The sequence below is a fragment of the Coregonus lavaretus genome (assembly GCF_964263955.1).
Source record: "Coregonus lavaretus genome assembly, chromosome: 3".
Lineage (NCBI taxonomy): Eukaryota > Metazoa > Chordata > Actinopteri > Salmoniformes > Salmonidae > Coregonus > Coregonus lavaretus.
This window is the reverse complement of record NC_139990.1, coordinates 37,334,475-37,362,042: the sequence shown is the minus strand read 5'-3', so window position 1 is coordinate 37,362,042 and position 27,568 is coordinate 37,334,475. Positions and strand designations below refer to the sequence as shown.

Here is a 27,568-nt window from a genome sequence, read left to right as displayed (position 1 = left end):
ACTACTCTATCATCTCACTTTTAAGTAAAGGTATATTCTACTACTCTATCACCTCACTTTTAAATAAAGGTATATTCTACTACTCCATCTCCTCAGTTTTAAATAAAGGTATATTCTACTACTCTATCATCTCACTTTTAAGTAAAGGTATATTCTACTACTATATCTCCTCACTTTTAAGTAAAGGTATATTCTACTACTATATCTCCTCACTTTTAAATAAAGGTATATTCTACTACTATATCACCTCACTTGTAAATAAAGGAACAGGATATTAGTTGTCATCCTAGTCATTTACATCTATGACTGGTTGCACTTCCTTCTACAAAGCCTTCGTCATTCCGGAACTAGCTTGTTAATAGATGCTAGGTAATTACCAGTTACTAGGTAGTTACTAGTTACTATGTAATTAATTAATAGTTACTAGGTAATTAGTTACTAGTTAGTTAATAATTACTAGGTAATTACTAGTTACTAGGTAGTTGATAATTACTAGGTAATTACTTGTTACTAGGTAATTACTAGTTACTAGGTAATTACTAGCTACTAGGTAGTTAATAGTTACTAGATAATTACTAGGTAGTTACTAGGTAATTACTAGTTACTAGACAATTATTAGGTAATAATTGTGTCTAGAATGAAATAGTAATTAATTAGATAGACGGTTCATGAAAAGCTAATTAACAACTACTTAAGGGCTGTAATTTCCTACAGCTCTATCTTTCTAAAACACTATGCCATAGAGATATTGATTTAGATAATTTCCTCCCTCTATCTTTCTAAAACACTACGCCATTGAGATATTGATTTAGATAATTTCCTCCCTCTATCTTTCTAAAACACTATGCCATAGAGATATTGATTTAGAGAAAATAAATCATCTAGGTATTTCCATTGTCTTTCTTTACAGACGACGGATCACAGAGATACCTTTCATGTATTATATTTTATGATTGAATCCCCTCGTTTTGGTAGCAATTATGATCAAGTAATTTATCTAGTGATTTCATGAAAAAAGAGACTTAAAAAGAAAAGTGAAACCCTTTGAAGAAGGCCACTAACTGTTAGACGAGTTAGGTATCATGTAGTTGTTCATTTGGTTCCATTGACTTACACTACAACTGTTTCATAGCAGAGGGAATTCATGATTTAGGTTAGATTACCATTACATTCACCTATAGATTAATTCATGGTTATGATTTAGGTTACATTACCATTACATTCACCTATAGATGAATTCATGGTTATGATTTAGGTTCCACTACCATACATTCACCTATAGATGAATTCATGGTTATGATTTAGATTCCACTACCATTACATTCACCTATAGATGAATTCATGGTTATGATTTAGGTTACATTACCATTACATTCACCTATATTTTATTTTATTTTTATTTAACCTTTATTTAACCAGGTAAGTCAGTTGAGAACACGTTCTCATTTACAACTGCGACCTGGCCAAGATAAAGCAAAGCAGTGTTACATATGGAATAAACAAAACGTACAGTCAATAACACAATAGGAAATCTATATACAGTGTGTGCAAATGTAGTAAGTTATGGAGGTAAGGCAATAAATAGGCCATAGTGCAAAATAATTACAATTTAGTATTAACACTGGAGTGATAGATGTGCAGAAGATGATGTGCAAATAGAGATACTGGGGTGCAATTGAGCAAAATAAATAACAATGTAAATAACAATATGGGGATGAGGTAGTTGGGTGGGCTAATTACAGATGGGCTGTGTACAGGTGCATTGATCGGTAAGCTGCTCTGACAACTGATGCTAAAAGTTAGTGAGGGAGAAAAGTGTCTCCAGCTTCAGAGATTTTTGCAGTTCGTTCCAGTCATTTGCAGCAGAGAACTGGAAGGAATGGCGGCCAAAGGAGGTGTTGGCTTTGGGGATGACCAGTGAGATATACCTGCTGGAACGCATACTAAGGGTGGGTGTTGCTTTGATGGCCAATGATCTAAGATAAGGCGGGGATTTGCCTAGAAGTGATTTATAGATGACCTGGAGCCAGTGGGTTTGGCGACGAATATGTAGTGAGGGCCAGCCAACGAGAGCGTACAGGTCACAATGGTGGGTAGAATATGGGGCTTTGGTGACAAAATTGATGGCACTGTGATAGACTACATCCAATTTGCTGAGTAGAGTTTTGGAAGCTATTTAGTAAATTACATCGCTGAAGTCAAGGATCGGTAGTATAGTCAGTTTTACGAGGGCATGTTTAGCAGCATGAGTGAAGGAGGCTTTGTTGCGAAATAGGAAGCCGATTCTAGATTTAACTTTGGATTGGAGATGATTAATGTGAGTCTGGAAGGAGAGTTTACAGTCTAACCAGACACCTAGGTATTTGTAGTTGTCCACATATTCTAAGTCAGACCCGCCGAGAGTAGTGATTCTAGTCGGGTGGGCGGGTGCAAGCAGCGTTCGATTGAAGAGCATGCATTTAGTTTTACTAGCATTTAAGAGCAGTTGGAGGCTACTGAAGGAGTGTTGTATGGCATTGAAGCTCGTTTGGAGGTTTGTTAACACAGTGTCCAATTAAGGGCCAGATTTATACAAAATGGTGTCGTCTGCATAGAGGTAGATCTGAGAGTCACCAGCAGCAAGAGCGACATCATTGATATACACGGAGAATAGAGTCGGCCCAAGAATTGAACCCTGTGGCACCGCCATAGAGACTGCCAGAGGTCCAGACAACAGGCCCTCCGATTTGACACATTTAACTCTTTCTGAGAAGTAGTTGGTGAACCAGGCGAGGCAGTCATTTGAGAAACCAAGGCTATTTAGTCTGCCAATAAGAATGCGGTGATTGACAGAGTCAAAATCCTTGGCCAGGTCGATAAAGACGGCTGCACAGTACTGTCTATTATCCATCGCGGTTATTATATAATTTAGGACCTTGAACGTGGCTGAGGTGCACCCATGACCAGCTCGGAAACCAGATTGCATAGCGGAGAAGGTATAGTGGGATTCGAAATGGTCGGTGATCTGTTGGTTAACTTGGCTTTCAAATACTTTCGAAAGGCAGGGCAGGATGGATATAGGTCTGTAACAGTTTGGATCTAGAGTGTCACCCCCTTTGAAGAGGGGGATGACCGAGGCAGCTTTCCAATCTCTGGGGATCTCAGACGATACAAAAGAGAGGTTGAACAGGCTAGTAATAGGGGTTCCGACAATTTTGGCGGCTAATTTTAGAAAGAAAGGGTCCAGATTGTCTAGCCCAGATGATTTGTAGGGGTCCAGATTTAGCAGCTCTTTCAGGACATCAGCTATCTGAATTTGGGTGAAGGAGAAGCGGGGGGGGGGGGGGGGGGCATGGGCATGTTGTAGTGGAGGGTGCAGAGCTGGTAGCCGGGGTAGGGCTAGCCAGGTGGAAAGCATGGCCAGCCGTAGCAAAATGCTTATTGAAATTCTCAATTATCGTAGATTTATCAGTGGTGACAGTGTTTCCTAGCCTCAGTGCAGTGGGTAGCTGGGAGGAGGTGCTCTTATTCTCCATGGACTTTACAGTGTCCCAAAACTTTTTGGAGTCAGTGCTACAGGATGCAAATTTCTGTTTGAAAAAGCTAGCCTTTTCTTTCCTAACTGATTGTGTATATTGGTTCCTAACTTCCCTGAAAAGTTGCATATCGCGGGGGCTGTTCGATGCTAATGCAGTACGCCACAGGATGTTTTTGTGCTGGTCAAGGGCAGTTAAGTCTGGGGTGAACCAGGGGCTATATCTGTTCTTAGTTCTGAATTTTTTGAATGGGGCGTGCTTATTTAAGATGGAGAGGAAAGCACTTTTGAAGAACATCCAGGCATCCTCCACAGACGGAATGAGGTCAAAATCCATCCAGGATACCCGGGCCAGGTCAATTAGAAAGGCCTGCTCGCTGAAGTGTTTTAGGGAATGTTTGACAGTGATGAGGGGTGGTCGTTTGACCGCGGACCCATTACGGATGCAGGCAATGAGGCAGTGATTGCTGAGATCCTGGTTGAAGACAGCGGAGGTGTATTTAGAGGGTAAATTAGACAGGATGATATTACATTTTAGTCATTTAGCAGACGCTCTTATCCAGAGCGACTTACAGTTAGTGAGTGCATACATTTTCATATCTATGAGGGTGCCCATGTTTACAGATTTAGGGTTGTACCTGGTAGGTTCCTTGATAATTTGTGTGAGATTGAGGGCATCTAGTTTAGATTCTAGGACGGCCGGCGTGTTAAGCATATCCCAATTTAGGTCACCAAGCAGTAGGAACTCTGAGGATAGATGGGGGCAAGCAATTCACATATGGTGTCCAGGGCACAACTGGGAGCTGAGGGGGGTCTGTAGCAAGCGGCAACAGTGAGAGACTTATTTCTGGAAAGGTGGATTTTTAGAAGTAGAAGCTCAAACTGTTTGGGCACAGATCTGGATAGTATGATAGAGATTGCAATAGTATGATAGTAGATTGCAACTCCGCCCCCTTTGTCAGTTCTATCTAGATGGAAAATGTTGTAGTTCGGGATGGAAATTTCTGAATTTTTGGTGTCCTTCCTAAGCCAAGATTCAGACACTGCTAGAACATCAAGGTTGGCAGAGTGTGCTAACGCAGTGAATAACTCATACTTGGGGAGGAGGCTTCTGATGTTAACATGCAAGAAACCAAGGCATTTACGATTACAGAAGTCAACAAATGATAGTGCCTGGGGGTAGGAGTGATACTGGGGGCTACAGGGCCTGGGTTAACCTCTACATCACCAGAGGAACAGAGGAGGAATAGAATAAGGATACGGCTAAAGGCTTTAAGAACTGGTCTTCTAGTGCGTTGGGTACAGAGAATAAAAGGGGCAGATTTCCGGGCGTTGTAGTGTCACGGTTCTCTAAGACAGAACCCAGAAGCAGACCAGGACAAGGTGAGTTGAACGAAGGTGAGTGTTTATTTACAGATTCAAAAGATGCAGAATAATCCAGGAGACGGAGCGGGTGGCGGAGATGAGTAGGTGGAGGTGAAGTGGCAGATTAAATGATGGCACGGCAGGGGTTGGGTGAAGGTTCCGGGAGAATCACTGTAGACAGAAAAAAAACGGAGGTAAGTACAAGGCAGGTCAACAAGGTGCAAAACAACAAAACTAACGCTAGTACTCAGAGGCTGATACGCTGACAAAACATACTGTTAATGGCTAACGATCCGGCAGGGAATGGATGTCAGGTCAGAGCTTAAGAAGGGGTGATGATCAGGACCAGGTGTGCCGAGGCTGATGAGAAGCAGGTGCGGGTAATCGAAAGATCACCCGCCTAGCAACGTCGCCCGGCAACCGGACAGGGTGCGTTCAGGAACCTTCAGGAAACAGGAGATACCGAGCAGAAAAACGGCAACAAAGGCAGGAACAGACTCAGGACGCAGGGTTCATGACAGTACCCCCCCTCCGACGAACGCCACCGGGTGGACTACCCGGAGCGCCAGGATGGAGGCGGTAGAAGTCACGAAGGAGGTCAGCATCAAGGATCTGACGCTGAGGAATCCAACTCCTCTCCTCAGGACCATACCCCTCCCAGTCCACGAGGTACTGGAAACCCCGGCCCCGCCGTCTGGAATCCATGATGCGGCGCACCGTGTAGACAGGACCTCCTCTGATCATCCGAGGAGGAGGAGGAGGAGGAGGCGGAGGGGGCAACAGAGGGCTGAGGAGAAGCTGTCTCCTGAGTGGCGCAGTGGTCTAAGGCACTGCATCGCAGTGCTAACTGTGCCACTAGAGATCCTGGTTCGAATCCAGGCTCTGTCGCAGCCGGCCGCGACCGGGAGACTCATGGGCGGCGCACAATTGGCCCAGCGTCGTCCAGGGTAGGGGAGGGAATGGCCAGCAGGGATGTAGCTCAGTTGATAGAGCATGGCGTTTGCAACGCCAGGGTTGTGGGTTTGATTCCCATGGGGGGCCAGTATAAAAAAAAAATGTATTCACTAACTGTAAGTCGCTCTGGATAAGAGCGTCTGCTAAATGACTAAAATGTAAAATGAGAACAGGCTTGATGCAGGAGACATGGAAGGTGGGATGGACTCTGAGCGTCCTAGGCAACTTGAGTCGAACCACAACCGGATTAATCACTCTCTCCACCACAAACGGACCAATGAACCTCTGTGACAGTTTCCTTGACTCAGTCCGCAGAGGAAGGTCCCGTGTAGCCAACCAGACCCTATCTCCGATGGCATAAGCGGGGGCTGGAATACGGCGACGATTCGCCTGGAGCTGATACCGGTCAGAAACCCGAAGGAGGGCCTTTCTGGCCCGATGCCAGGTCCGGTGGCAACGACGAATGTGGGCCTGGACAGAGGGAACCGAGAGATCCTTCTCCTGAGAAGGAAACAAGGGGGGTTGGTAGCCGTATAGGCACTGGAAGGGAGACATCCCAGTGGCGGAAGTAGTGAGAGTATTGTGGGCATACTCCACCCAAGGCAACTGAGAGACCCAAGAGGTGGGGTTGGAGGAAACAAGGCAGCGCAGCGTGGATTCCATCATCTGGTTGGCTCTCTCCGCCTGTCCATTGGATTGGGGGTGAAATCCAGATGTAAGACTGACTGTAGCTCCAATGGCCAAACAGAAGGACTTCCAGACAGCAGAGGTGAAATGAGGACCACGGTCGGAAACTATGTCACTGGGCAATCCGTGAACCCTGAAAACCTCCCTAACCAGGATCTTGGACGTCTCAGAGGCAGAGGGAGGCTTGGAGATGGGCACAAAGTGGGCGAACTTGCTGAATCTGTCCACAATAGTCAGAATGACCGTGTTCCCCTCAGAAGAGGGCAACCCAGTGACAAGGTCCAGGGCCAGATACGACCATGGTCGCCGGGGGATAGGTAGGGGGTGAAGAAGTCCAGAGCTGGGCCGATTGGCACTCTTATTCTGCGCACAAACTGGACAGGCAGCAACAAACCTCCGAGTATCTTCTCCCATGGCAGGCCACCAAAATCGTCTGCGTAGAAGCGCCATCGTCCGAGCCACGCCAGGGTGGCAAGCCATCTTGCTGGCGTGGGACCATTGGAGGACAGCCGAACGGACCGACTCAGGCACAAACAACCGACCGGGTGGACCGTTACCGGGGCCGGGCTGCGTCCGAAGGGCCGCCATAACCTCCTCCTCAATCCTCCACATAACGGCTCCTACGACAAGGTTCCGGGGAAGAATCGTCTCAGTCTTGGCCCCACTCTCCTCCGTCTTGGAGAACATCCGGGACAAGGCGTCTGCCTTGCCGTTCTTAGACCCCGGTCGGAACGTCAAGGAAAAATTAAAGCGTCCAAAAAACAACGACCACCTGGCCTGACGGGAGTTGAGACGTTTAGCCGATTGCGCGTAAGCAAGATTCTTGTGGTCAGTCCAGACAACAAACGGTTGCTCCACCCCCTCCAACCAGTGGCGCCACTCCTCCAAGGCAAGTTTCACTGCGAGAAGCTCCCGATTACCCACATCGTAGTTCCTCTCCGCAGACGAAAGACGACGAGAGTAGTAGGCGCAGGGATGGAGTTTACCGTCAGTGGAGCATCGCTGGGACAGGATGGCGCCAACCCCCACATCAGACGCATCCACCTCAACAACAAACTGACGGGCAGTGTCAGGTTGAGAGAGAATCGGAGCGTTGGTGAATCACCTCTTCAAATCCAGAAATGCTCGGTCCGCCTCAGGATTCCAACTGAAGGTTCTGGTACTAGAAGTTAGGGCAGTTAAAGGAGCGGCCACACGGCTGTAGTCACGGATAAATCTACGATAGAAATTCGCAAACCCCAGAAACCTCTGGAGCTGCAATCTCGTACCGAGCTGGGCCCAATCCAGAACCGCCCTAACCTTCTCTTGGTCCATCCTAATCTCTCCCCTGGAGATGATGTACCTGAGGAAGGATGTAGTGTGGGCGTGAAATTCATACTTCTCGGCCTTCACAAACAGGCGATTCTCCAACAATCGCTGCAGAACCTGCTTGACATGCTGGACGTGGCTGGAAGGCTCCTTAGAGAAGATAAGAATGTCATCCAGGTAAACGAACACAAAAAGACTGATCATATCTCTCAGGACGTCATTCACCATACTCTGGAAGACTGCTGGAGCATTGGTCAGTCCAAACGGCATCACCTGATACTCGAAATGACCTATCGGTGTATTGAAACCAGTCAACCACTCGTCCCCCTCTCTGATCCGGACCAGATGATACGCATTGCGTAGGTCCAGCTTGGTGAACACCGTAGCACCCTGTAAGGAGTCGTAGGCAGAGCTCATCAAGGGCAGGGGATACTTGTTCTTGACCGTGATATCCTTCAACCCCCGATAATCAATACAAGGTCGAAGAGAGCCATCCTTCTTACTCACAAAGAAGAATCCTGCCCCCAGGGGTGATGACGAGGGACGAATGAGACCAGCAGCTAGGGACTCCTTTATGTAGGTCTCCAGAGCTTCACGTTCAGGTCGGGAGATGCTGTATAACTGTCCCTTGGGATAGACAGCTCCAGGGAACAGGTTTATGGCACAATCATATGGTCGGTGGGGAGGGAGTGACAGAGCCCTCTGCTTACTGAACACCTCCCCCAAATCGTGATATGTTTCGGGGACCAGGGACAAATCTGGGGGGGTTAGCCTCAATGACCTGACTGGGAACAGAATGGGAACAGGCAGTCTTGAGGCAGTTAGCATGACAATCAATGCCTCAACTAGTTACCTTGCCAGTCACCCAATCGAACGTGGGATTGTGTTCCTTCAGCCAGGGGTATCCAAGGACCAGAGGAACATGGGGAGAAGGCAGAATGAAGAATGAGATAACCTCAGAATGATTCCCTGACAACAGCATCTTAACCGGTTCAGTCCTCATCGTGATACGTGCCAGACTACTGCCGTTCAGAGTGGTAGCTTCAATGGCTTCCGGTAGTCGTTCCTTGGGAAGCCCCAGCTGTTCCACCACGTCGGCATCAATAAAGCTGCCATCGGCACCTGAATCGATGAAAGCGTTAATCGCTAAACTCTGATTCCTGTTCATGAGGGTAGCCGGGAAACGGGGTCTGACAGGGTTATTGAGAGGTTGAAACCGGCTCGCTAAAAGTCCTCCCAAACTTAGCGAGCCGGGCAGTTTGACGGCCGCTGGGAACAAGTGGAGGAGATGTAATGTCCCGAACTACCACAGTAGAGGCAGCGGTTGGTCTCACGTCTATGTTGGCGCTCCTCCTTGGTTAACCCGTGCCGCCCCACTTGCATGGGTTCAGAATCTGGAGGCAGGACCTCTCCACTAATCCTGTGTGGTGGACAATGATCGACGCGTTCTGGTCCACCTCCTGACCCGACTGGGAACCGAGAAGCTGATTGATTGGACGGGCCCCATTGCTTCTCCCTCCTTTTCTCTCGAACTCTGTTATCCACCCGAATAGACAAAGCGACCAAACTGTCCAGGTCACTAGGCTCCGGATAGGAGATCAGCTCATCCTTGAGTTGCTCCGACAACCCCTGATAAAAGGCCGCTTGCAGTGACTCTTCATTCCACCCACTCTCCACAGCCAATGTCCTGAATTCGATTACGAAGTCGGCCACTCTGCGAGCTCCTTGGCGAACAGAAAACAGGCGCTTAGCTGCGTCCTTACCTCGGACAGGATGGTCAAACAGCTTCCTCATCTCTGCCGTGAACTCCTGGTATGAAGCCATGCAGGTGTCCTGTCGTTCCCATACGGCTGAAGCCCACTCCAGGGCTCTACCACGCAGCAATTCAATGACAAAGGCTATCCTAGCCTTGTCTGTGGCATAAGAGTGGGGCTGTAGATCGAACACTAATCCACACTGCATAAGAAAGGAACGGCATCTTCCCAAATCCCCCTCATATTTATCAGGCGTCGGAACCTTGGGCTCACGGAAGGGCACAGCTCCAGAAGCGGCAGGTGAGATGGGTGAAACCGGTGGTGGATTCTCCACCGGCAAACTGAGCTGAGCCTGGATCTTCGTCAGACTGGTAGAAAAGTTCTGAACTGACAACGCTATCTCCTGTAGCGCTGTGCTATGTTGTCCCAACATCTTCTCCTGATGGGGAATGGCATGGCGAACAGAGTCCAGGTCCGCTGGGTTCATTTCTGGCCGGATCGTTCTGTCACGGTTCTCTAAGACAGAACCCAGAAGCAGACCAGGACAAGGTGAGTTGAACGAAGGTGAGTGTTTATTTACAGATTCAAAAGATGCAGAATAATCCAGGAGACGGAGCGGGTGGCGGAGATGAGTAGGTGGAGGTGAAGTGGCAGATTAAATGATGGCACGGCAGGGGTTGGGTGAAGGTTCCGGGAGAATGACTGTAGACAGAAAAAAAACGGAGGTAAGTACAAGGCAGGTCAACAAGGTGCAAAACAACAAAACTAACGCTAGTACTCAGAGGCTGATACGCTGACAAAACATACTGTTAACGGTTAACGATCCGGCAGGGAATGGATGTCAGGTCAGACCTTAAGAAGGGGTGATGATCAGGACCAGGTGTGCCGAAGCTGATGAGAAGCAGGTGCGGGTAATCGAGAGATCACCCGCCTAGCAACGTCGCCTGGCAACCGGACAGGGTGCGATCAGGAACCTTCAGGAAACAGGAGATACCGAGCAGAAAAACGGCAACAAAGGCAGGAACAGACTCAGGACGCAGGGTTCATGACATGTAGAATAGATTCAGGGCATTATGTACAGACAAGGATATGGAAGGATATGAGTACAGTGGAGGTACACCTAAGCATTGGGTAACTATAAAAGAGATAGCATCACTGGAGGTACCGATTGAGCCGGTCTCCGCATGTATGGGGGGTGGGACAAAGGAGCTCTTTGAGGCTGGTTGAGTGGAACTTGGGGCTCTACAGTGAAATTGTATAATAAGAACTAACCCAAACAGCAATAGGCTAGGCATATTGACATGGGAGAGAGGCATAACGCAATTACAGGTGTTATTCGAGAGGGCTAAGCCAACAACTGGTAATGGCGACGAAAGTTTGGGCTGAAGCTAAACAGATAAACAGGATGGGGTACCGTGTAAAGGGACAGTCCAGCAGGCATTAGCTGTGTAGCTGAGTGAGATCCAGTGAACAGCAATAAGTAAGTCCGGGAGCAGTTCGTAGGCTGCTACAGCACAGGCGAGCAGGAGGCACGGCTGTTGATTGCGTGTACTAGCGGGCCGGGGCTAGCAGATGGTCGTCGCAACGGGAAGCCTGTTGAAACCACATCAGACGATTACTTCGGCAGACCAGTCGTGATGGATCGGCGGGGCTCCGTGTCGACACTAGGAGGTCCCGTCCGGTTGACAGAGAGGTAGATAGCCGGGAGATGGGCCTGGCTCGAGGCTAGCTCAAGGCTAACTGGTACGTTGGGACACTGGTGATTAGCCAACAACAGCCATTCGGTTGCAGCTAGCTAGTTGCGATGGTCCGGTGTTAAGGTCCAGTGATTCAGTGATTCCGGCAGAAAATCTGATATGCTCTGGGTCGATAGCACGCTGTGCAGACTGGCCGATAATTGTCCAGGCTAGAGCTGGCTGGTAGGTAGTGCAGGCCACGGACAGTGGTGAAGACCGCTAACGGTGGCTAATAGCAAGTAGCTAGTTAGCTGGCTAGTTTCAGCCTTAGGTTCTTGATAAAAATAAAGAAATAATAGAATCCGTTCCACATTGGGTGAGGCGGGTTGTGGGAAAGTATATTTAGTTAAAGGATGGAAAGTGAGATAGAGAAATACATTACATTCACCTATAGATGTGAAATAAAGTACAATGTATTTTGTTCCTCCCACATTCCACCTGATTACACAGTGTTGTTTAACCCCTAATAGCCTCTTCTCTATGACATCTACCATAAAAACAGTTTTAGACAGCAATAACATGCACCATCTAGCTTTTTGATTCTCTATTTTAGGACACCTGGGGGTATCAGAAACAACATGGACCATCACCATTACATTCACCTATAGATGGGAAATTAAGTATTAGGTATTTTCTTGTACCTTCCTCTCACGTTTCATTATGTCCTCCCACATAGTTGTTTAAAGAGTAGAGTAGAACAGAGTAGAGTAGAACAGAGTAGAGTAGAGTAGAATAGAGTAGAATAGAATATAGCAGAATATAGTAGAATAGAGTAGAGCAGAGTAGAGTAGAGTAGAATAGAATATAGCAGAATATAGTAGAATAGAGTAGAGTAGAGCAAAATGGAGCGGAGCAGAGCAGTGCAGAGCAGAGTAGAGTAGAGTAGAGTAGAGTAGAGTAGAGTAGAGTAGAGCAGAGCAGAGCAGAGCAGAGCAGAGCAGAGCAGAATAGAGTAAAGTAGAATAGAGTAGAGTAGAGCAGAGTAGAGTAGAGTAGAGTAGAACTTAATTGATCCCAACTTGGTCAATTGTTTGATCACCATAAGCATCAGCAATGATTACAAAGACAAGAAAAGGATCTTAAACACATCATAAAAACACACCACTTAAAGACACCTGCACCTTAAGAGCAATAAGAGAAAGACAATCATCAATGATGTGTTAGTTTCTAGTAACCACTTTAGTAGCTCATTTGGTTGTGGGTGACTAGATTAGTATTGTGTCAATTATTTCACAGGTAGTGCTACATAACCTTAGCAGTAGTAATATATAATCCCAGCTTCAGCATAATGAACCTGTCTGTGCTAGTTAAACAGACAGTGGTGTTAACTCTGCAGTGCTTCAGAACAGAATGACAAGACACCTTCTACAATGTGTGGTTCCCAGGGTAACAAATAACCCAATTAGGTGAACGGAACACAACAACGCTGTTACGGAACCGACACAGAAGAGGGTCCGTGCCAAATGACACCCTATTCCCTATTTAGTGCACTACTTTTGACCAGGACCCTATGAGCCCTATGTGCCCTGGTCAAAAGTAGTGCACTATCTAGGGAATAGAGTTCCATTTGGGATGCATCCACTGACACAGACAGCATGGTAATCAGGAAGGAAGTTAGCTAGCCAGAGTCATCTAAAGGAGGTGGAATTGACAGAACAAAAGAGGTTTGATTTCTGTTCTGTTTCTACTTGGCAGAACATTCTCCTCAATCAGAGGTTCAGCTACTGACATGGGGCTGAAGAGAGACTGTCAGACACAACTAGCTACTGTCTGTGATAGGGGCTGAAGAGAGACTGTCAGACACAACTAGCTACTGTCTGTGATAAGGGCTGAAGAGAGACTGTAAGACACAACTAGCTACTGTCTGTGATAGGGGCTGAAGAGAGACTGTCAGACACAACTAGCTACTGTCTGTGATAGGGGCTGAAGAGAGACTGTCAGACACAACTAACTACTGTCTGTGATAGGGGCTGAAGAGAGACTGTCAGACACAACTAGCTACTGTCTGTGATAGGGGCTGAAGAGAGACTGTTAGAAACAACTAACTACTGTCTGTGATAGGGGCTAAAAAGAGACTGTCAGACACAACTAGCTACTGTCTGTGATAGGGGCTGAAGAGAGACTGTCAGACACAACTAGCTACTGTCTGTGATAGGGGCTGAAGAGAGACTGTCAGACACAACTAGCTACTGTCTGTGATAGGGGCTGAAGAGAGACTGTTAGGCACAACTAACTACTGTCTGTGATAGGGGCTGAAGAGAGACTGTCAGACACAACTAGCTATTGTCTGTGATAGGGGCTGAAGAGAGACTGTTAGGCACAACTAACTACTGTCTGTGATAGGGGCTGAAGAGAGACTGTCCGACACAACTAGCTACTGTCTGTGATAGGGGCTGAAGAGGGGGCTGAGGAAATGAGGGTGAGACATAGGGCCTGTCTGCCTGGTGGAAGTGAGAGAATTGACCAGGCTGCGTCTGAAATTGTGCCCTATTTCTTATATAGTGCACTACGTTTGACCAGGACCCATAGGACCCTGGTCAAAAGTAGTTCACTATATAGGGAACAGGGTACCATTTGGGACAGAGCCTAGACAAAAAAAAGAAATACATGTCTGCCTGCCTCAAGCCTGCCAGTAGACACAGTGTTTAGTGCTCTTACCTTGACATGCAGGTACTGGTGAGTCCCAGGCATAATACCCATATGCCGTCTTCTTACAGACACCTGTGGCCTTTCCAATAAGCCGGTAGCCCCGGTCACAGCCCCAACGCACCACACTGTTGAGATGCCCTCCTGTCTGGCTCACTACAAAACCCTGCTGGGGGGAGTCTGGGGTACTGCAGTACATAGCTGAGGAGAGGGAGAGGAGAGGAGAGGAGTGGAGTGGAAAAGAGAGGGGGGAGGGGAGAGGGGAGAGGAGAGGAGAGGAGAGGAGAGGAGAGGAGAGGAGAGGAGAGGAGAGGAGAGGAGAGGAGAGGAGAGGAGAGGAGAGGAGAGGAGAGGAGAGGAGAGGAGAGGAGAGGAGAGGAGAGGAGAGGAGAGGAGAGGAGGCGTACAGCAATTAACAAAGTTTGCTTGACGTTGATGTTAAATTGTTATTCACAGAAACTTATGAAAAATACATTATATTTATGAGATAATGAGAGAGATGGCCTAAGGACAGTCACGTCTCTACAACATGGTGGATGTTACTGCTGTAGACTGAGAAGGAGAGTCACGTCTCTACAACATGGTGGATGTTACTGCTGTAGACTGAGAAGGAGAGTCACGTCTCTACAACATGGTGGATGTTACTGCTGTAGACTGAGAAGGAGAGTCACGTCTCTACAACATGGTGGATGTTACTGCTGTAGACTGAGAAGGAGAGTCACGTCTCTACAACATGGTGGATGTTACTGCTGTAGACTGAGAAGGATAGTCACGTCTTTACAACATGGTGGATGTTACTGCTGTAGACTGAGAAGGACAGTCACATCTCTACAACATGGTGGATATTACTGCTGTAGACTGAGAAGGAGAGTCACGTCTCTACAACATGGTGGATGTTACTGCTGTAGACTGAGAAGGAGAGTCATGTCTCTACAACATGGTGGATGTTACTGCTGTAGACTGAGAAGGAGAGTCACGTCTCTACAACATGGTGGATGTACTGCTGTAGACTGAGAAGGAGAGTCACGTCTCTACAACATGGTGGATGTTACTGCATATTATTATTATTATTTTATTATTCTTCACTGGTTGCCCTTTTCTCTGCTTTCAGACAAGTACATAATGATTATAATAATGACTTAATTGTACTTACAGTGTGCACATAGACCATATAGAACAGTACAGTACATTACAACACAACACAACAAAAGACAACATTTACACACAACACAGTGATGATTGTGATGGCTAGACTAATTCCTGTTCAGTAGGGAATTAGTAGGGAATCCTAAAGGCCAGTTTGTTTTCAGTAATGGGGCCCAAGGATGGATGGGGCCCAGGGATGTTTTGGGATGAGGGATGGACGGGGCCTAGGAATTGACAGGGCCTAGGGATGGAATGGGATCAGGGATGGAATGGGATCAGGGATAGACTGGGATCAGGGATAGACTGGGATCAGGGATAGACTAGCATCAGGGATAGACCGGATCAGGGATAGACTGGATCAGGGATGGACTGGGATCAGGGATAGACTGGATCAGGGATGGACTGGGATCAGGGATAGACTGGATCAGGGATGGACTGGGATCAGGGATAGACTGGATCAGGGATGGACTGGGATCAGGGATAGACTGGATCAGGGATGGACTGGGATCAGAAATCGGCACGTGCATTTCTAACAAACCGGCCCATTTTGTCCTCCCTGACCCATTATTATACAAATAATGATCATTCTGCCAAAAAACCCAGATTTAGACCGGCCCACTGGGCTAAAGATGGACCAGCCCATCTGGCATTTGCCAGAACTGCCCACTGGCCAGTCTATTTCAGGTGTGGCCCTGTACCTTCACCATGATGTTAATAACTCCTATTGGTTGTGTAGTATAGGGGGGTGTATGAAGACATGCCGGTTGAAGGAAAGTCATTATTAACAGGATACATACTTTGATACTCACCCACATATCTGACGTGGAAACCTTTCCTGTTGGTGCCATGGTCAGAGGACCAGCGCAGAAGAAGCTGATGACCTGAGGTCGTGAGGTTAAAGGGCGTGGTGATGTCACCGCTTAGTGACGCCAGAATCTGGCTGTAGATGTTAGGACCTGTTAGGACAGAGACACAGAGAGATGTTAGGACCTGTTAGAACAGAGACACAGAGAGATGTTAGGACCTGTTAGGACAGAGACATGTTAGGACCTGTTAGGACAGAGACACAGAGAGATGTTAGGACCTGTTAGAACAGAGACACAGAGAGATGTTAGGACCTGTTAGGACAGAGACATGTTAGGACCTGTTAGGACAGAGACACAGAGAGATGTTAGGACCTGTTAGGACAGAGACACAGAGAGATGTTAGGACCTGTTAGGACAGAGACACAGAGTGACACAGACAAAGGCAGAGGGAAGAGAATGGAGTGTTTAAAATAATGGTGTTTCAGGTGAATTTTCTGGCTCCACAAGCGCAGAAAAGCACATGGTGTGACATCATTAGAGGTTGGCTAGTTAATAGGTGGTACATTCCCTCGAAGTGGACAGAGACAATCCAAAGAGTGTTCTGTATAACCACACTTGTTAGCTAGTGGGGGCCTTGGCTAGCTCCTCTATTGGAATTCAAAGCATGATTGGTTGGATTCATTCGACCTTGCAGTGGCTAGGTTTATTCGTCTTTAAGCAGTCAATTACAATAGCAAATAGCCAGATTGCATGACTAAGAACTCAATAAAGTAGGGTTGACTCAATTTTACAATCTTTGTAAGTAATATTCCCTCTAAACTGCGCGCTTGCCCGGCGGTGCACCTCCCCCAGGACTGATGCGCAGAAGAAATGCCAGGCTGCACAGAGACGCAAGAGACTGAACTTCACAGAGTTCGCACCATTAGTTTGTACTATATAGATCAACGTTTTATCTTTGATTGAATCAACATTATATCAGCCCCTTTTCAATGCAACAAACCAAATCTAACTTTGTAAGATTGAGTCTGTGATTTTATTGTAGGCAGAGTCTGTCCTACAAAGGAGTAGAATTCTATTGGCGGGGATGGCCCACAATCGGTCTTTCAATCACCAGCGAGTGAAGACGTTTTTCGGATCAGTTCTGATCAGAGCGCAGAGCTGCGCGTGTGCACATTTGTTGATATTCTTCGCTAGTTACCGAGTTATTAGCCCAGTTCTAGATAAGTATAGGTCAGCAATTTGGAGTTACTGCTTCCTAAAAGAGCACAAAACTTGTAGGCTACATTTCAAGCAGTCTTTTAAAAGCCAGTCATGGTAAATAGCTTATGTCAAAATGAAAGGGGCAGTGTTGTATTTTGAGACAGGCTTGAATCTGCAAATAAGCCAATAGGCAGAGGGGTTGCCTACATTGTCTAATTCTCTGTATGGTAATAATAATTACTTTTATTTTGTAAAGTGGTGTCTTGCATCATACAACACAATACAATGCAATTTACAGTCAGCTATTTGGTCCATGGTGTTACAGACCAAGAAATAAATCATTAATTAATGTCAAGCCCTTCATAATGTAAAAATGGTATTTAAGGTATCATGCAATGTAGGCCTGTATTGAACACCACATATAGGCTACTGTAGGCTATATCATAGAAATTAAAAGCTATTTCCAAGTGAAAACGTTATGGGATTTGCTCCATTGGTTTTGTTGGTAGGCCTACATTATGCTCAAATAGCCACAACAGCCATATGGGCTACTGTCTAAAACTGTAAGGCTACAGCCATATGGGCTACTGTCTAAAACTGTAAGGCTACAGCCATATGGGCTACTGTCTAAAACTGTAAGGCTACAGCCATATGGGCTACTGTCTAAAACTATAAGGCTACAGCCATATGGGCTACTGTCTAAAACTGTAAGGGTACAGCCTCAGTGTTCACTGTAAACGTGCGCTGGAAGTTGCACAAAATTCTCACAACGTTCAAGTTTCCACTCACAAGACCTCAAATTTTCTCAGTGCCCCCAAAGAATTAGAGGGAACATTGGTTGTAAGTGATAGTTTACTTAGGTAAAGTAATCTGGCATTTAGGATTAGTACAAGGTGGCTTGGAAGGGTGCTTGGAAGGGTGCTTGGAGTAATGTCTGAGTTTAGAGACGTATAACTAATAACTTAGGGATTCATTATCCAAAGCCTATACGTGACAGTTAAATCTGTGGTCATTTGCAATTATCTGGCGATGAGAGATGTGAAGAGATAGGATTAATTGCGGTACTAGGAATGTTGATAAATGTCCCACCGTCAAATATCTCCAGGATGTCAAACTCCTTCTCTGTCTGGAAGAGTTGGAAATGGAGGGTGATGTTGTAGCCCTTCTCTACGTTGATGAGCCAGGAACACGTCTGGAGGTTGGGGTAGCTGTCTGGGTAGCCAGGACTCAGGATCACCCCCGTCGAGTCGAAGCGGACCTCGTTGGCAGGACATTGTACTGTGGAGTGGAGGGTGGAAAGAGATGGAAAAAAGGAGCAGAAAGAAAGGAGAAAGAGAGGAAAGAGAGGATGAAGAGGGAATTTTGAGGAAAAAGGACAGAGTGAAGAGAAAGGAAAGAGAGGACAGAGGTAAAACAGGAAGTGGAGGGAAGAAAGCGGAAAGAGTAAAAGAAAGGAGTCGTTCCACTGACTGTGGCTGTGACTGTGGCTGTGACTGTGGCTGTGACTGTGGCTGTGGTTGTGGCTGTGACCATGGACGTGGCAGTGGCAGTGGCCGTGGCCGTGGCCGTGGCAGTGGTTGTGACCATGGCCGTGGCTGACACTGTGACTGTGGCTGTGACTGTGGCTGTGGCTGTGACCGTGGCTGTGGCCGTGACTGTGACTGTGGCTGAGACTGTGGCTGTGACTGTGACTGTTGCTGTGACTGTGGTTGTGGCTGTAACTGTGGCTGTGACCGACTGTGGCTGTGACTGTGGTTGTGACTGTGGCTGAGACTGTGGCTGTGGCTGTGACTGTGGCTGTGACTGTGTCTGTGGCTGTGACCGACTGTGGCTGTGACTGAGGCTGTGGCTGTGACCGTGGCTGTGGCTGTGGCTGTGGCTGTAACCGTGGCTGTGACTGACTGTGGCTGTGACTGACTGTGGCTGTGACCGTGGCTGTGACTGACTGTGGCTGTGGCTGTGACTGTGGCTGTGACTGTGGCTTGGCTGTGACATACTGTGGCTGTGGCTGTGACTAACTGTGACTGTGGCTGTGTCTGTGGCTGTGACTGTGGCTGTGTCTGTGGCTGTGACTGTGGCTGTGACTGTGGCCGTGCCGTGGCTGAGACTGTGACTGTGGCTGTGACTGTGGCTGTGACTGTGGCTGTGGCTGTGAATGTGGCTGTGACTGTGGCTGTGACTGTGGTTGTGGCTGTGACCATGGACGTGGCAGTGGCAGTGGCCGTGGCCGTGGCAGTGGCAGTGGTTGTGACCATGGCCGTGGCTGTGGCTGTGGCTGTGACTGTGGCTGTGACTGTGGCTGTGGTTGTGGCTGTGACCGTGGCTGTGACCGTGGCTGTGGCTGTGGCTGTGACTGTGGCTTGGCTGTGACATAGTGTGGCTGTGGCTGTGACTAACTGTGACTGTGGCTGTGACTGTGACTGTGGCTGTGACTGTGGCTGTGATTGTGGCCGTGCCGTGGCTGAGACTGTGGCTGTGGCTGTGACCGTGGCTGTGACTGTGGCTGTGGCTGTGACTGTGATTGTGGCTGTGACTGTGGCTGTGGCTCTGGTTATGTTTGTGACTGTGGCTGTGGCTGTGGTCGTGGCTGTGACTGACTGTGGCTGTGGCTGTTGCTGTGGCTGTGGTTGTGACTATGGCTGTGACTGACTGTGGCTGTGACTGTGGCTGTGACTGTGGCGGTGGCTGTGGCTGTGGCTGTGACTGTGGCTGTGACTGTGGCTGTGACTGTGGCTTGGCTGTGACATACTCTGGCTGTGACTGTGACTGTGACTGTGGCTGTGGCTGTGACTGTGACTGTGGCTGTGACTGTGGCTGTGGCTGTGACTCTGGCTGTGGCTGTGACTGTGGCTGTGACTGTGGCTGTGGAAATTACAGTGAAATAATAATGTGCAATGAAACAATTCCATTTAGCCTGAGACAGGTACAGGGCCTCAGGGTACAGAGTACTGGTTCACTGTGCTAGCTTTGTCCCTTGGTAGCATAATAATAATCCCCAATGGAAGAGAGATGCTTATATATCAGCACCTTTCTCAGCACTGGAGGGTGGCATGTCTGAGATAATTACTAAACTTTCTAACATATTGTTATTCTGACAACAGCTAACTTTCTTCAGGCCTTTTTAGAGAGAAGGTAATACAACACAATAAAAGGTTAACGTTGCCAACAAATGTGAAATATTCAGGCAAAAAGGGCAGCAAAACATTTGAGCTGGGAGAACAGAAAGTAGATATATGACACGTTAAAACAGCTTGAACAAATATAGATTGTGTCAGCAGAGAGCTCAATATTTCCAACTGTATATAGAAATGTGTACATCAGATATCAACAAATAGAAGAATGAGGTGAAGTAAGAGGTAAAACAATGCTACAGCGTGGCAGCTGACTCCATGTTTCCCATAATGTGAACTCTCTGTGCTACAGCCCAGGAGATGGATGGAATCATAATGGCACCCTATTCACTATATAGTGCACTACTTTTCAGCAGAGCCAAACGGTTATAAGAGGAATGTTTGAATTCTGAGTGATGCCTTCGGTTTAGAAGCCCTCTAGATCTGCCAACACTAAATTACCTGGTCCATCTATGACCCCTGGTCAAAAGCAGTGCACTACATAAGGAATAGGGTGCCATTGCAGATGCAGCCGATACTAACCTTGGCAAAGAGGTGGAGGGCCGTCCATCTGGAGCCTCTCCCCCAGCCGGCACGTCAGGATCTCCGAGCCCAGCAGGCTGAACCCTGGCAGGCACTGGTACCTGATGATGTCCCCTGGAGGAACCACACACACACACACCCACGCACACACACACACCAACACACACACACACACACACACACACACGCACACACACGCACACGCACGCACACGCACGCACACGCACACACGCACACGCACACACACACACACACACAGCCTTTCAGATAGGAGGCATAGACATCACTGAACACTATCAGACCTGGCTTGATGTAACACTATCAGACCTGGCTTGATATAATCAGGTGCCAGGCCAGCTCAACCAAGCACAGCTAAAGTATTTGAAATTAATCAAATACTATTTGAACCCAAGTCTGAAGACAGTACTGTAGTTGTCAAGGTATTAGCAAGATGGACACTCTGATGAAGAGATGGGGTACCTTTGAAACAACCATATGATCTTATCTTGGTGTAAGTTAATCACTTGGAAGATACAGTGCCTTGCAAAAGTATTCAGAGCCCTTGGACGTCTTCACATTTTATTGTGTTACAAAGTGGGATTAACATTGATTTAATTGTCATTTTTTGTCAACAATCTACACAAAATACTAATGTCATTTCAAAGCGGAAGAACAATTCAAAAAATGTTTTAAGATTAATACAAATAAAATAAATAAAATATAGTCGTTGCATAAATATTAAGCTCCCTGTGTCAATACATGTTAGAAACACCTTTGGCATGGATTACAGCTGTGAGTCTTCATGGGTAAGTCTATAAGAGCTTTGCACACCTGGACTGTACAACATTTGACCATTATTGTATTCACAATTCTTCAAGCTCTGTCAAGATGTTGGGGACCATGGCTATAGAGCAATTGTCAAGTCTTGCCATAGATTTACAAACAGATTTAAAAAACTGTAACTTGGCCGCTCAGAAACATTCGCTGTCTTAATGGTAAGGAACTCCATTGTAGCTTTGACCTTGTGTTGCAGGTTATTGTCATGCTGAAAGAAAGGTGAATTCCTCTCCCAGTCTGTGGTGTGAAGCAGACTAAAGCAGGGTTTCCTCTAGGTGCTTTCCTGTGATTAGATCCATCCCGTTTTCTTTTTATCCTGAAAAACTCCCCAGTATTTGCCAATGACAAGCATACCCATAACATGATGCAGCCACCACCATGCTTGAAAATAAGGAGGGAGTTACTCAGTATGTGTTGTGTTGGATTTGCATTTCGGCCCACAAAATGTATTCCTTTGCTGTGTTTTTGTTGTTGTAGCAGTATTACTTTATTGCCTTGTTGCATACAAGATGGATGTTTTGGAATATATATGTTATTGTTACCCATCTACCAATCACTGCCCTTCTTTATGAGGCTTTTGAAAAGTTCCCTGGTCTTTGTAGTTGAATCTGTGCTTGAAATTACTTACAGATGTTGTATGGGTGACCGAGGAAGGGGTAGTCATTCAAAAATCCTATCAACCCCTATTATTTCAAAGAGTGAGTCCATGTAACTTATTATGTGATTTGTTAAGCCACATTTTACTCCTGAACTAATTTAGGCTTGTCTAAACAAAGGGGCTGAATACTTACAGTGGGGGAAAAAAGTATTTAGTCAGCCACCAATTGTGCATGTTCTCCCACTTAAAAAGATGAGAGAGGCCTGTAATTTTCATCATAGGTACACGTCAACTATGACAGACAAATTGAGAAAAAAATATCCAGAAAATCACATTGTAGGATTTTTAATGAATTTATTTGCAAATTATGGTGGAAAATAAGTATTTGGTCACCTACAAACAAGCAAGATTTCTGGCTCTCACAGACCTGTAACTTCTTCTTTAAGAGGCTCCTCTGTCCTCCACTCGTTACCTGTATTAATGGCACCTGTTTGAACTTGTTATCAGTATAAAAGACACCTGTCCACAACCTCAAACAGTCACACTCCAAACTCCACTATGGCCAAGACCAAAGAGCTGTCAAAGGACACCAGAAACAAAATTGTAGACCTGCACAAGGCTGGGAAGACTGAATCTGCAATAGGTAAGCAGCTTGGTTTGAAGAAATCAACTGTGAGACTAATTATTAGGAAATGGAAGACATACAAGACCACTGATAATCTCCCTTGATCTGGGGCTCCACGCAAGATCTCACCCCGTGGGGTCAAAATGATCACAAGAACGGTGAGCAAAAATCCCAGAACCACACGGGGGGACCTAGTGAATGACCTGCAGAGAGATGGGACCAAAGTAACAAAGCCTACCATCAGTAACACACTACGCCGCCAGGGACTCAAATCCTGCAGTGCCAGACGTGTCCCCCTGCTTAAGCCAGTACATGTCCAGGCCTGTCTGAAGTTTGCTAGAGTGCATTTGGATGATCCAGAAGAGGATTGGGAGAATGTCATATGGTCAGATGAAATCAAAATATAACTTTTTGGTAAAAACTCAACTCGTCGTGTTTGGAGGACAAAGAATGCTGAGTTGCATCCAAAGAACACCATACCTACTGTGAAGCATGGGGGTGGAAACATCATGCTTTGGGGCTGTTTTTCTGCAAAGGGACCAGGACGACTGATCCGTGTAAAGGAAAGAATGAATGGGGCCATGTATCGTGAGATTTTGAGTGAAAATTGAAGATGAAACGTGGCTGGGTCTTTCAGCATGACAATGATCCCAAACACACCGCCCAGGCAACGAAGGAGTGGCTTCGTAAGAAGCATTTCAAGGTCCTGGAGTGGCCTAGCCAGTCTCCAGATCTCAACCCCATAGAAAATCTTTGGAGGGAGTTGAAAGTCCGTGTTGCCCAGCGACAGCCCCAAAACATCACTGCTCTAGAGGAGATCTGCATGGAGGAATGGGCCAAAATACCAGCAACAGTGTGTGAAAACCTTGTGAAGACTTTTGAAAACGTTTGACCTGTGTCATTGCCAACAAAGGGTATATAACAAAGTATTGAGAAACTTTTGTTATTGACCAAATACTTATTTTCCACCATAATTTGCAAATAAATTCATAAAAAATCCTACAATGTGATTTTCTGGATTTTTTTTCTCATTTTGTCTGTCATAGTTGACGTGTACCTATGATGAAAATTACAGGCCTCTCTCATCTTTTTAAGTGGGAGAACTTGCACAATTGGTGGCTGACTAAATACTTTTTTTCCCCACTGTATACAACGACTATATTTTAGTTAGGGATTTTTCATTTACCTTAAAACATTTTTTGAACAGAGTATTTTGTGTAGATTATTGACAAATCCAAGGGGTCTGAATATTTTTGCAAGGCACTGTAATTGTACTAGTGTATTTAATTAAATGAAAATAGAAGCAACGTATGATATAAATAAATGAATTAATATAGAAATAACCAGCCAACCAAACAACCGAATGAATATGTATAAATGTGACAGACCTATTTCAAACTCGTCATGGTCTGTGAGGATATCCGCGTTAGCAACAGCTGGAGGAGACTGACACACTCTCAGTTGGTATGCTGTGAAGGGAGATAAACAACAACAATAAACAAAAACAACAACAGAAGGTAAACATTAACTTACATATCAACACAAGTGTTTGGCTGTTCTCTGTAATCACACCCCTGTCATGACTGTCCACGAGAATCCAAATAGGTCAGATCAGGTTTGGAAGCTCACACCCTGTTGTAAATCAACAAAGAAGGCCAGGATCTCCCTCTCAAGAACCACCCAAGGAATGTCTTTGTTTCAACAGACTTTTTCCCGCTGAAACTCTAACACATTCAAAAGCGAATACTGGAACAATATTTCTAAAGTAGAACTTGGGGAATGGTCGGAGGCGATCTATAGAACACTAATATCATTTGATTTGTTATTTTGTGATGTCATTAAAAATGTTATAAAGGAAATACTGCAACTTGGAAAGTATACCCACTACATGTAGGAATTGTCCATCCTATGTGTTGTGCATACAGTGCCTTGCAAAAATATCCATCCCCCTTCGCATTTTTGTTGCATTACAACCTGTAATTTCAATTGATTTTTATTTGGATTTCATGTAATGGACATACACAAAATAGTCCAAATTGGTGAAGTGAAATTAAAATAATTACTTGTTTCAAAGAATTCTACAAAATAAATAACGGAAAAGTGGTGCGTGCATATGTATTCACCCCCTTTGCTATGAAGCCCCTAAATAATATCTGGTGCAACCAATTACCTTCAGAAGTCACATAATTAGTTACATAAAGTATTTCTGTGTGCAATCTAAGTGTCACATGATATGTCACATGATCTCAGTATAAATTAACCTGTTCTGAAAGGCCCCAGAGTCTGCAACGCCACTAAGCAAGGGGCACCACCAAGCAACCGGCACCATGAAGACCAAGGAGCTCTCCAAACAGGTCAGGGACAAAGTTGTGGAGAAGTACAGATCAGGGTTGGGTTATAAAAAAATATCAGAATCTTTGAACATCCCACGGAGCACCATTAAATCCACTATTAAAAAATTGAAAGAATATGGCACCACAACAAACCTGCCAAGAGAGGGCCGACCACGAAAACTCACGGACCAGGCAAGGAGGGCATTAATCAGAGAGGCAACAAAGAGACCAAAGATAACCCTGAAGGAGCTGCAAAGCTCCACATTGGAGATTATCTGTTCATAGGACCACTTTAAGCCGTACTCTCCACAGAGCTGGGCTTTACGGAAGAGTGGCCAGAAAAAAGCCATTGCTTAAAGAAAAAAATAAGCAAACACATTTGGTGTTCGCCAAAAGGCATGTGGGAGACTCCCCAAACATATGGAAGAAAGTACTCTGGTCAGATGAGAGTAAAATTGAGCTTTTTGGCCATCAAGGAAAACCCTATGTCTGGTGCAAACCTAACACCTCTCATTTCCCCGAGAACATCATCGGCAGGGACTGGGAAACTGGTCAGAATTGAAGGAATGATGGATGGCGCTAAATACAGGGAAAGTCTTGAGGGAAACCTGTTTCAGTCTTCCAGAGATTTGAGACTGGGACGGAGGTTCACCTTCCAGCAGGACAATGACCCTAAGCATACTGCTAAAGCAACACTTGAGTGGTTTAAGGGGAAACATTTAAATGTCTTGGAATGGCCTAGTCAAAGCCCAGACCTCAATCCAATTGAGAATATGTGGTATGACTTAAAGATTGCTGTACACCAGCGGAACCCATACAACTTGAAGGAGCTGGGGCAGTTTTGCCTTGAAGAATGGGCAAAAATCCCAGTGGCTAGATGTGCCAAGCTTATAGAGACAGACCCCAAGAGACTTGCAACTGTAATTGCTGCAAAATGTGGCTCTACAAAGTATTGACTTTGGGAGGGTGAATAGTTATGCTCGCTCAAGTTTTCAGTTTCTTTGTCTTATTTCTTGTTTGTTTCAAAGTGGTAGGCATGTTGTGTAAATCAAATGATACAAACCCCCACAAAAATCAATTATAATTCCAGGTTGTAAGCCACTGTATAATATGAAAAATGATTAAAGTGTTTTTGTTAAGAGAGGGATGTGATTTGAGAAGTTATATAAGATAATTGTTTTTCATAACTTGGCACAGTTAATAGTCACCGACCAAAGTGAGGTCAGAAAGCGTGTCAGCCTGATGGAACCGCCCCCTTTCGAGCAGAGTGTATACATGATGGGTAAAGAAATTAACATATCAGACCAGAAAGACGTAAAGCTGCAGCTGCACGTGTTAAAGTGGTTTGAACATGAGCTGGAGAAGAAAAACTCACCACCCGGACAATCACTGGTACGGCTGATTAGCTGTCCTATGTAAAGTATCTTCGAAAGTGAATATAAGTAGGACCAACCTCTGTTACTCTGCTCAAACCACTGTATTACTCTACCCTCATCACCCCACTGGGGAACCATCGATATGGCTGGCTAGCCTATCTTCAAAGATGCATCTTCAAGAGTGAATGGAAGGAAAATCAACTCTGTAGTTTGATTCAGGACTACACGAAAAGTCATCGGAAACCGGACAACTACGAAGAAGTGAACAACAGTAGAAGACTTGTTGGAACCTTTTTGGACAATCAGAGCCTTACAAGCGCGCTGCGAGAAGGCCCAACTCCCTTTCCAGGGTGGTCCTGTCCACCGAGAGAGATACACGGCGAACCAGGCATTTCACGTAAATACATTCATGATTTCTTACTCAAAGCGAGCGGCGGTTCGTGTGCCAAGTATGTAATTACTGTAGATGAGAGTAGTTTCTGAATGTATCAAGGTTAAGTGTCTGTCCCTCTCTTTCTTCCTCTCCATCTCTTCTGTTTAAAAAGCAGCCATGTTGTTGTCATTCCGCTAGGGACCTGTTTTCTCCAGTCAATAACCGGTGCAGAGTGTGTATGTTTATACTGTGTTCCCATTTAATTAGCTAGTAAATAAATCCTTAAACCAATTTGTGTAGTATTGAATCATAAGTAAGGCTCGGGTTTTTGCAGATGAAATAGGTTACGACTGTTCAGAATTATGATATGATATGAGGTTATGATTAATAAGTTGACTGTTTATAGATGTGATAGGTAAAGACCTTTTAGAGTTTATTCGGAAGATGGTGACTCTTTAAAGAACCACTCTTGTGGTGTCCCAGATCCAAATGAGTTAATTGTTACATTATTAATATAATCGGGTAACAATTAAACATAGTTAGTTGATTAGATAATAGCAGTCTTCAGATTAATGTTAAAGTCACGTCACGACACCCCCTTCATCCTGTCAGCTCATCAAACTAATAAGGCTGTAAATCTATAAATAGTCAGCTATC

General features: G+C 45.7%; 1 protein-coding gene across 1 annotated transcript in view; it reads right to left on the bottom strand.

Annotated features, from left to right (window-relative positions):
- The window catches only part of LOC311126986 (CUB and sushi domain-containing protein 3-like), a gene marked incomplete at both ends in the record, with an annotated part of 648,334 nt that overhangs the window by 210,037 nt on the left and 410,729 nt on the right, over positions 1–27,568 (bottom strand). Inside the window, 5 exons of the mRNA XM_084158716.1 lie at positions 13,977–14,165; positions 15,908–16,066; positions 18,206–18,394; positions 20,770–20,883; positions 24,218–24,298. Of these exons, the coding sequence (XP_084014842.1) occupies positions 13,977–14,165; positions 15,908–16,066; positions 18,206–18,394; positions 20,770–20,883; positions 24,218–24,298 (732 nt within the window). The remainder of the gene's footprint in view (positions 1–13,976; positions 14,166–15,907; positions 16,067–18,205; positions 18,395–20,769; positions 20,884–24,217; positions 24,299–27,568) is intronic.